General features: G+C 50.6%; 1 protein-coding gene across 2 annotated transcripts; it reads left to right on the plus strand.

Annotated features, from left to right (window-relative positions):
• Positions 801-8,265, plus strand: ZBTB14 (zinc finger and BTB domain containing 14). 2 transcript variants are annotated; one of them, XM_021096128.1, is made up of 3 exons: positions 801-1,150; positions 3,474-3,557; positions 4,672-8,265. In XM_021096128.1, the coding sequence occupies exons 2-3, from the start codon at positions 3,555-3,557 to the stop codon at positions 6,016-6,018; spliced, it is 1,350 nt and encodes a 449-aa protein (XP_020951787.1). In that variant the 5' UTR covers positions 801-1,150; positions 3,474-3,554; the 3' UTR covers positions 6,019-8,265. The 2 variants fall into 2 exon arrangements, with proteins under 2 accessions (XP_020951787.1, XP_020951788.1); XM_021096129.1 differs by lacking the exon at positions 801-1,150 and adding an exon at positions 1,764-2,157 and having other exon boundaries at positions 4,672-7,942.

Here is a 10,710-nt window from a genome sequence, read left to right on the forward strand (position 1 = left end):
TCAGAGGGGACGCGAAGAGGCTTCACGAGCAGTGTAATCATTGCTTTAGCTGAACAGGGATGTAGGAACACCGCTAAGTTACTAGAGCTGCAAATGAAACCAAGTCCAGGCTCCCCAACTGCCGGGATGGGCTACAGCCTCCAGCCTCTGTGAATTTTCCCTTCGAGCGCCCGGGAACAAGCAGGAGTGTGGGCGAGCCTTGGCTGGATCCAAAGCTTTAGGGGTAATCCTTTTCTCCTGTGGGACTTGGGTCGCCTCTTACACTCCAAATGGAAGACGCCGCTTTTTGTATTTGTTCTGCAAACGTTTACCGAGCGCCTACCACTCCCCGATACGCAAAATGAGGCAGCGATACCGGCTAAGACCCAGCGCCCGAGAGCACGCGTCTCTCTGTCGCCCGTGAGCGCGGAAGGGAGGGTGCCCGGGGCGTCCCAGGCGAGCCCCGCAGCCGCGGCGCCGGGTCTGCGCGCGCCCGACGGTGGCACTGCCCACGCACATGCACACGCACGGGAGCGCCGGGCTCCCGCGTCCCCGGTGCCGTGCCGGCGCCTGGCGCGGGCGGGAGCTCGGGAGTCCGAGTGGGAGGCGGGAGCTGCAAGCGGGGCGGGTGCCCGCGAGCAGCGCTCGTGCATTTGCTCCTCAGCTCCCGGAGCCCCGCCCAGGCCCCGCCCACCTCTTCTCCCGCGCGCGGGCTCCGCGCGCCCCAAGCCGCGCGCGTGCGCGCGCGTGCGCAGGCCAGAACCCTTCGGGGGCGGCCCCGTAGACTTCAACGAAAGCGTCGCAAGGTCCCGGATTAACCCTTTCCCTGCTCGCCCATTTAGAGGCCCGGTCGGGTTCCGTGCCTGCGCAAGCCGGCCGCGCGCCTTCCCCCTGGCCCGCACCGCGCATGCACGGGAAGGGGGGGGTGCCGGTGGGGGTGTTCACGGCCGGCTAGACATTCTGTGCTCGTGCAGGAGGAGGGCTGCTACCATCAGGGACGTGCACGATTCCCCCCACCCCGCCCCCTCCCCAAACTCCAAAAAAAAAAAAAAAATCCAAAACACACTGCCACCCACCGTGCCCCCGCGCCCCGCGTCCATCCCGTCCCCGGCCTGCGTGCAGTGAGCGCGGGGAGCCCACGGCGAGTGTCTGTGGCTGTGCCAGGCTGCAGGTAAGCGCGGGCCGGGGGTGCGGAAGGGGCCCAGGCCGGCCGCGAGGCGGGCGCGGGGGCGCGGGGGCAGCCGGTTGCTGGCGCGGCGGGGCTGCCCGGAAGAAGCGCGTTCTCGCTGAGCTCTGGAGCACTAGTCAGCTCCAGGATGTGCGGTTGGCCCCGGCGGCGCGGCGCGAGCGGGGTCGGGCGTGGGGCCGGGGCGCTCCGGAGACCGCGCAGGCCGGCGAGCGGGTTTGGGCAGCGGCCGGGAGGCGGCGGCGGCAGCCCCGCGCGCGCGCTCACCGAGCCTCGGCGGCGGAGTTCATGGCCGCCCCCGCTCGCAGCGCCGCAGTGCACCGCGGTGGGGGTGGGGACGGCCCGGAGCCCGGCGCCGAGCGCGGCCCGCCGGGCGCCGCCCCTCCGCGCCGCGGGGCCCGCCGCGCCGCCCCCAGCCTCCCGTGGAGGAGGGGGCCGGGACCCCCGCGCTCGCACTCCCGGGAGCGCCCGCAGAGCTCGGGAAGCCGGCCGCGCGCCGCCCCCGCCCCCGGCCGCGGGAGGGCGGGGGAGGGCCCGGCGCGAGCCAGCCGGGGAGTGCGCGGGGCGCGAGCTCCGGGCTCGCGGGCGGAGCGGGGCGCGGCGCGGGGCTGCGGATCCCGGCCGCATGCCCGCTCCCGCTCCTGCTCCCTGCCGCGGGGGCCGCCGTGGGTCCTCCCTGTCGCTCTCGGAGCCACAGCCGTAGCCTGCGCTGAAAGCCTGAATCTGAAAGGGAAAGCGGCCCTTTCACCTCCCCGCTCCCCGGCCGGGAGCTTTTGTTCGGGAAGGAATGCAAATGGCTTTATCCTGTCCCCCACCTCCCGAGCCGAAAGAGAGGGGAGCGAGGCTTGGAGAGGCTCTGGAGGCGCCTTGGCTCTTGAGCTCCGTTCCCTGCTTCCTCCCCATCCTGAAGTTGCGAGCTTTCAACCGGGAAGTGGTGCCGCCGCCATTGTCGCAGCGGCCCCGGGGTCGGGGAGGCGGCCGCCGCCACTTATGTAAGTTCGGCTTTGCAGGAGCCCAGCGCCGGCTGTTTGTAGAATCGCAATAAAGAGGCAGCGTCGTCCTGGAGGTGTGGTTGGGGCTTACATCTTTCTCTCCACGTATAGGCAATGGGTATCTTTCAGTTTGACTCACCTGAAATTTGCAATGGGAACATGTCAACAGAAAAAAATGATCCTCAGAGATCTTGAAAGAGAGGAAGCCAAATAACACACTCCCCCCCCCAAAAAAAAAACCCCAGCACGCTCAAATGTTGCCATGGGTACTGTACCGCCACTCCAGTGCCTGGTCCATGCACTTTTATCCCACAAGCCCTAGGGAGAGCTGCTGGCCGCATCTGTAGGAAGTGACCTGGTAGGAAGGTTTCACCTGGCTGACTTCCCTTGGGGGTGTCTACGGCTGGGGTGCATCCAGGAAACAGGCAGAGCTGGAAGCATCCTTAGAAATAATTTAGCCCAGTCCTCACACCTGGCAGATAAGAAAACAGCCTGCTACTCGAGGCAGCTAATTGGTGTTCTTGCTTTTCTGTGCAGGTAACTCTGGAGGGACTTCAGGACTTTGGTCCTGCCACACTAAAGTTTATGTGATCACCGTTCAGTAAAGGAGACTTCATGTTTTTCAGGATGTTGGTCTCCTGGATGCTTCCCCTCTGGTGAAAGTTCTTCGCATAAAGCTAGAATTCTTTGAGCTCCACTTTAGGGATAGAGGCAGAAACACCTGGATTTCTCAAATGTGGGCTTAAAGACCAGTGTACCTTAAGTGATGTGTTATACGTCATACAGAAGTGTGGAAAGAAGAAAGCAGCCACTGTTCCTCCTCCAGTGTTAACTGTTAGGTGTTCAACTTTGTTTATTAAAAAAAAATACACACAAACACAGACTCTATGTTTATAGGAGCCTAGAGAAAAATGTGGAAGGTATCCAGCAGGAGATGATGGGGGTAGGGGGCACTTACTGACTTTTACTCTATCTGTGTAGCAATCAGCATCCTTACAAATAGGGATGTGGACTTTGTGAGGGCAATTCCTCAGTGGTTCTCCAAGTCATCCTTCCCATTCCGGGTGTGCACCACTCCCCCACTCCAGGCTGCAAGTGCTACAGCTCTTACCTGTTCTTCATATCTGTTCAGAGCTGGACCCGATGCTGCCAGCCACCCTCTTCTCTGTTCCCAACCTGAAAATGTGTACAGGTGCCAGTGGCAGGACAAGAAAGGAAAGTTTATTTTTTTAAATCAATTCTTGAAAACATTCTTGTTTAGAATTTGGGATGGAGGAAGAGCCAACCTTACTCTTGTGTGTCCTTTTCTCTTGTAGGACCGGCGTGCCCCTGATCAGAGTTATTCTGATCTGAAGAATTTGGTGTTTAAAGCATTAAGATAATAGCCTGAGTTGTTCATGGTAACTATAACTTTGGATATTAAGCCTTGAAAATATAGTTTGGTATTATCTTGAAAAGCGCTCCCTCTCTCAACTATGTCTTAGCACTTCTGTTTCCTTAGCGGAGATATTTATTTCCTCATATTTATACTTAGTTGAATAAAGAAAACCAATGTTTTTGAAAAGAAAACATACAACACATTATTTTTTAAAAAGATCGCTTATTTAACAGATGCGTTTCGTGCCACTTTGAAAGTTCTTTTACTTGTCACATACTTGTAGCATTTGTCAGGTGCATCTGTGTTGATGACACTTTGATTTGGATGGCAAATAGATTGACATCCAGAGGGAATGAAGCTGCCCGTCGTTGACTTCCCCAATGTCATCTGATTCCCGAGGGTCATAGTAAACCTGAACCCTGTTCAGAAGTGGCCCAAAACCAGTGTGGAAAAACTAGAAGACAACACTGAATGGAATATTCTGGCATTGATATCCCTCTCTAGTTCTGCAGCAGTGGTTTGTCTTCCGGCAAGGAAGTAGCATGCTGAGAGCTGCTAGTTATTTTACTGAACCATCCTCTGCATGAGAGTAGAGTAGACACAGCAGCCACACCAATCCATAGGACTGGTGGATTCTTACCGGAAACCTGTTTCATAAACCTTGAAGCTGAGTTATTTGTCCTTGCCTCTAATAGTTGTCAGGAAGCATGGGTTCCAGAGTTAGACTGCCTCGATTTGAACCTCGACACGCCACTCGATAACTAGATTGCCGAGCAGGTTCCTCAGCTCATCTGTACAATTGAGGGGTAGTGATACCTGTATGTCTCAAGGTCAATGCGTTTGTGGAGATCTGAAAAGGAAACCACGTAGTATAAGGCCAGGCATGCTCAGTAGAAGCTGCTGTTATTCTAAGTAGGCAGATGCTCAGGACACTGAAGATAAGAGAAGGAACAATATGGAAATCACTGAGTCGGGATCCGCCTTTTCTACTCACATTCTTGAACCACTCCCGACAGTGACTTTCTGAAATTATTAGGGACCTGAAATTGATCAGAAAATGAAAGTCTCCCTGTGTTTTCTGTAAGGAAAAGTATTGTTCCTAATTACCAAAGTTTCTTTTTAAACATTTTTTGTAGGAGTTTTTCATCAGTATGTCTGAAACCATTAAATATAATGACGATGATCATAAAACTCTGTTTCTGAAAACGCTAAATGAACAGCGCCTGGAAGGAGAATTTTGCGACATCGCCATCGTGGTTGAGGATGTGAAGTTCAGAGCACACAGGTGTGTCCTTGCCGCGTGCAGCACCTACTTTAAAAAGCTTTTCAAGAAGCTTGAGGTCGATAGCTCTTCAGTAATAGAGATAGATTTTCTTCGTTCTGATATATTTGAAGAGGTCCTGAATTACATGTACACAGCAAAGATTTCTGTAAAAAAAGAAGATGTTAACTTAATGATGTCGTCAGGTCAGATTCTTGGTATCCGCTTTTTGGATAAACTCTGCTCTCAGAAGCGGGATGTGTCTAGTCCGGATGAGAACAACGGCCAGTCCAAGAGCAAGTACTGCCTCAAGATCAATCGCCCCATTGGAGATACTGCTGACGCTCAGGACGACGACGTGGAGGAGATCGGAGACCAGGATGACAGCCCTTCCGACGACACGGTAGAAGGCACCCCCCCAAGTCAGGAGGACGGCAAGTCACCCACGACGACGCTCCGGGTCCAGGAGGCGATCCTGAAAGAACTGGGGAGCGAGGAGGTGCGGAAAGTCAATTGCTACGGCCAGGAAGTAGAATCCATGGAGACCCCCGAGTCCAAGGATCTGGGGTCCCAGACCCCGCAAGCCTTAACCTTTAATGATGGAATGAGCGAGGTGAAGGATGAACAGACCCCCGGCTGGACCACAGCCGCCAGTGACATGAAGTTCGAGTACTTGCTCTATGGCCACCACCGGGAGCAGATCGCCTGCCAGGCCTGCGGGAAGACCTTCTCGGACGAGGGCCGGTTGAGGAAGCACGAGAAGCTGCACACGGCCGACCGGCCCTTCGTCTGCGAGATGTGCACCAAGGGCTTCACCACGCAGGCCCACCTGAAGGAGCACCTGAAGATCCACACGGGCTACAAGCCCTACAGCTGTGAGGTGTGCGGCAAGTCGTTCATCCGCGCCCCGGACTTGAAGAAGCACGAGCGGGTCCACAGCAACGAGAGGCCCTTCGCCTGCCACATGTGCGACAAGGCCTTCAAACACAAGTCGCACCTCAAGGACCATGAGCGCAGGCACCGGGGCGAGAAGCCCTTCGTGTGCGGCTCCTGCACCAAGGCCTTCGCCAAGGCATCCGATCTGAAACGGCATGAGAACAATATGCACAGCGAGCGGAAGCAGGTCACCCCCAGCGCCATCCAGAGCGAGACGGAGCAGCTGCAGGCAGCGGCCATGGCCGCGGAGGCCGAGCAGCAGCTGGAGACCATTGCCTGCAGCTGAGGCGGCCGGGATGCCAGGCCCGCCCCGCCACATCCCGCCTCCTGCCTCCCGGCGCAGGAACGCCAGCCGCTGCGGTCGGTGCGAACTTGCCAGGCATCGCACTCGCAGGACTTAAGGCTGTGCCTGGTTGTGTGTTTTTAAAACTTTGCAAGGAAATTCCGCTCCTTGGTTCTGACCACACAGTTTCACTGTCCGGTCTGGTGTCCAGTATTAATGTTGCCAGTAAGCACCAACCCCCCCGCCCCGTCCTCTTTTTTATGATTTCTGATTTTCATTTGCGGACTCCCGTGTCCCGTTCAGAAGTGAGAGACTTCTATCCCTTTTTTCTTAAATTCCCCTTTACGCTTGTTGCACCAGTGCGTGCACTGCACAGAGTGATAATCAAGTAAATTGATTTCCTGATCATCACCATTCTGTGTGACTTAGGGTCACATCGGCATTTTTTAAGAACTTTGGGCAAAGTACTTGGTGTAGACGCAGAAAATACTGGTGGGTGGTTGACCAGGAACCCTGCCTATTCATGCAAACAAGTGCTGGAAATGCAGAATGGTCTCAGATTTCTATATTTGGTTTGTTACTTTTCTATCACTGTTTTTCATGGGTTTTGTGGACAAATAATGGTTGTTTGCAGAAGTGTTTCTTCATCCCTTTTGATTGCCCATACCTACTCCAGACATGTCGTCACACGTCCCCAAGGCTGAGCATACCCACAGGCATGTGGGTGGTCTGAGGGCTGAGTTTTTTTCATTCCTCTTATTTTGGGCATTGCCAGTCTGCAGCCGCTGGGGTTGGTGGGATGGACCAGTGGTGAGAGGGTTAGAAAGGGGAGTGTCAGAATCTGGCTCTCAGAGACCAGGTTTGCACATTTGCAACAATTCCAGGATTTCCTAGATCAGAATGATTCCTAAGTGATTTTGAAATTGGGTTTTTATTTAGGATCAAAATTAGGACAAGAACGGGTATGCCTCTTTGGATACGTTTGTGTAGCCTAAAAGAATGCAATTCAGCTTTGGGGCTCTCCGTAGCACGTGATTTACCCATAAAGGAGATGCAATGTCCTTCCTTAAATTAACACGTTTAAAATCTTTTAAGTGTGTAAATAGTACAGAAGCGTTGGTCTTGTGTATCTCAAGTACAAGTAGACAGCTGCACTTTTTTTTTGCACATTGGATTAAAGTAACTTCCATCAGCAACAAACATCAGTCTGTTTTTAACCAATATTAAAGATTGTCAGACCAAATGTTTATGTTCTTGAAGTATATTTCCTCACTGGTTACAGTTTTAAGTAGAAGTTGACTGCCTTTTCATAGCCGTAAACAGAATTATAAGTGCTGTTCCAATTCTGGTGTAAGAAATTTCTTTTTGAACATTTTTTTAAGGAATATATTGAAATACCAACAATAGTTTGCATTTTATGTTCTGTAATAAAATAGTAGTCAGTTATTTGGAATGTACCATTTTAGAAAGATGTCCATTTTATAAATTTATTTTCAGTTGCTAGGATTTTTTTTTTTTAACCATACATTAAAGTCATGTCATTTCCTAGCTCGTTGCATTAACACCTGTAATTATTACTGTGAGGGAAATGTTATTTTTTAAATTGGTGTATATGTTTTGCCCAGGATTGTAGGATAAAGATGTTACCTTTTTAAGACACTTATTTATTGGTAAATGTTTAATTTAGTTTAAAATTAATTTAATTTCTTTTCTTAAAAGTTGATTATTTTGTCCTAAAAGTAGTCCTGTCACTGTGTGTTTATATACTATTAGTAGAAGGGGAACCAATGGCTGTTCCAAGGCTGTTTTAACCAAAGCAAAGGAAACGTAATTGAACATCTTGTTGATAGCTACTTCAGCAAATCATTCTGGGGGCCTTCGTTTTTTGTATATAAAAGAAAATATACTTCTATCATTCTTGTTTTCATTTTTTTTCCTAGCAGCCTTTTTCACACACCCAAGTTTCTACCAAAGTGCGCTTTCTGTACTATTCCGGTCATGGTTTTACAGAGTTGCAAGTTCACCGTGTGCATTAGTCCTCATTGAAATCTAATCGCCATCCTGGTGGTTACCACAAGAGAGACAGCTTAATTTTCAGCACTTTACTGGCATCATGTGAAAGTCTATCATCTGTCCTGTTTTGCATGAGAAATGTATTTGTGTTGTAATTTCTGCCACCAGTACTGGGTTCCTCCGTGTTAGGGGTGCATGTTTTCATTGTGTTCTTGGCAATAGCAAGGTCATGATGTGGCAGCTTTCTGGTCTCTTCATCATTAAGCCTGCCTGTCTTCCCACCCGGCTGGCCTTCGTGTCCCCTGGATGACGAAGCCTTTGTGACCAGCCGTTCAAGGGGACCTCCCACCCTCCCATCACAGCGGGATCATTCTGGAATGTGCTTACACTGAATCTGCATTGTGAGAGGGAAGGACATTCTAATGCCAACATTACTACCTTTTTATATAAAAACCAGCGGCTTTTTTCCTGTTTATCCAGAGAGAATGTCTGCAAACTTTATTTTAGGTTTTATGCTAACTTGCATGACATTGGCAAGGATTGAGGAAGGGAATTTTGGGAAGTCTAAAATTTAGGCAGCCTGCCTGCTAATTAACTTGATCACAAGTTTAGAAATTACAGAGGTCATCATCAAGTGAGGAAAAAGAGAAAAGACGGTGATGAGAGAGTGAAGCAAGTTGATGTAGTGTCCAGTTTATTGCCTTATGTCGTGGAAGGTTATCTGTAACTTAGTCATTGGGAACCTGAAATTCATTCTCCTGGTAACGCTGTTAGCAGTGATTAGTTGCCAGGGCAGCTGTAAAGGTGTAATAGAACTAGGACAGTAAGGCTTCCAGTCTTGAGTTCTGAGTTAAGGGTTAAAGAGCTGAGGATTCCTGGAAAGAGAAGGGGGAGACCAACTCTCACTTGTCTCTCTGCCCTTCCCCACTGGATGGATGGGAGACAAAACACCTGGCTGGAGGCAAGGTAACCGTGGAAAACCGTCCTAGTGAGAGATGAACACCTACATTTCCTTTCCTCTCTGCTTTTTTTTTTTTTTTTTTTTTTTTTTTTTGGCTTTTTAGGGCCGCACCTGCAGAATATCGAAGTTCGCAGGCTGGGAGTCAAATCGGAGCCCCAGCTGCGGACCTGCACCACAGCCACAGCAATGTGGGATCCAAGCCGTGTCTGCAACCTACGCTACAGCTCAGAGCAACTCTGGATCCATAACCGAGCAAGGCCAGGGATCAAACCCACATCCTCATGGATCCTAGTCAGGTTTGTTAACCGCTGAGTCACGAAGGGAAAACTCCTCTGCTTCCTTCTAATACTTAACCAGAATGTGTGAGCACTTGAGTGATGGGGAGTTTCTATTCCTATCCTGGATGAACCATGCTCCACTCCCATCCTGAGACTGCTGACTGCTCCTTCTGCCTTGATTTCTGTCTCCATTTTCGTAAGTGGGCACTTTCTCCTGCTTGGAACTGTTCAAAATACATTTGATCCTACTTGACCAAACTTGATATATGTAAATATACACTTTTGGCGGGGGGGGGGGGGCACACCCATGTCACATGGAGGTTCCCAGGCTAGGGATTGAATTGGAGCTACAGCTGTCAGCGTACACCACAGCCACAGCAATGCAGGATCTGAGCCGCATCTTCCACCTACACCACAGCTCACATCAATACCAGATCCTTAACCCATTAAGGCCAGGGATCGAACCCAAAACCTTATGGTTCCTAGTCGGATTCATTTCCACTGCTCCACAGGGGAACTCCAAAGATGGTGTAGCCTTAATTCAACATGTGTTAACCATTGTGCCTGAGGCCCTGGGCTGAATCCTGAGATACAAAGGTGAAGAGATTTGGCCCCAGACCAGTAGAGTGGCCCTTTCAGGGTCTTGTCTTAAGCATTCTTTAAAAAAAGGAAGATGATGCCCATGATTCCTTAAAGGGCACCATACTGGTCTTATCTCGAGGGCACTGGGTGTAATTTATCCGGATTGTGACAGATTTCAGCTGTTGTATGATTTCATGATCTCTTCCAGAGATTCTCCCAATTACCTGTATTCACATAAATCTTTTTGGTATAGCAGGGAGGGAACATGATTTAGTGGAAAACATTTTGAAGCCAAATTTGAGTTGGATCCTGGTTTTACTTATCAGTGATAAATTTAGGCAAGTTCTGGCGATTCCGTTTTGGCTCAGCAGGTTACAAACCCAACTAATATCTAAGAGGATGCAGGTTTCATCCCTGGCCTTGCTCAGTGGATTAAGAATCTGGCATTGCCATGAGCTGTGGTCACAGCTGAGGCTTGGATCCTGCATCGCTGTGGCTGTGGCATAGACCAGTAGCTGCAGCTTCCATTAGACCCCTAGCCTGGGAACTTCCATATGCTGCAAGTGTGGCCCTTTAAAAAAAAAGAAGAAGAAGAAAATGTAGGCAAATTGTTAGCTACCCTGAGCCTTAGTTTCATCTTTTCTAAAGTAATGGTGGGGATTTCTTCTTCTGGTCTGCTGTGAAGATAACTGATAATCAGTACGCACCAACCACTTTTTTTTTTTTTTTTTTTTTAATGGCTGCACCTGCTACATATGGAAGTTTCCAGGCCAGGGATTGAATCCAAGCTACGGCTTGTGAACTACACTGCAGCTGCGGCAATGCCAGATCCTTTAATCCACTGCTCAGGGCCAGGGATTG

The sequence above is a fragment of the Sus scrofa genome, chromosome 6, assembly GCF_000003025.6.
Source record: "Sus scrofa isolate TJ Tabasco breed Duroc chromosome 6, Sscrofa11.1, whole genome shotgun sequence".
Lineage (NCBI taxonomy): Eukaryota > Metazoa > Chordata > Mammalia > Artiodactyla > Suidae > Sus > Sus scrofa.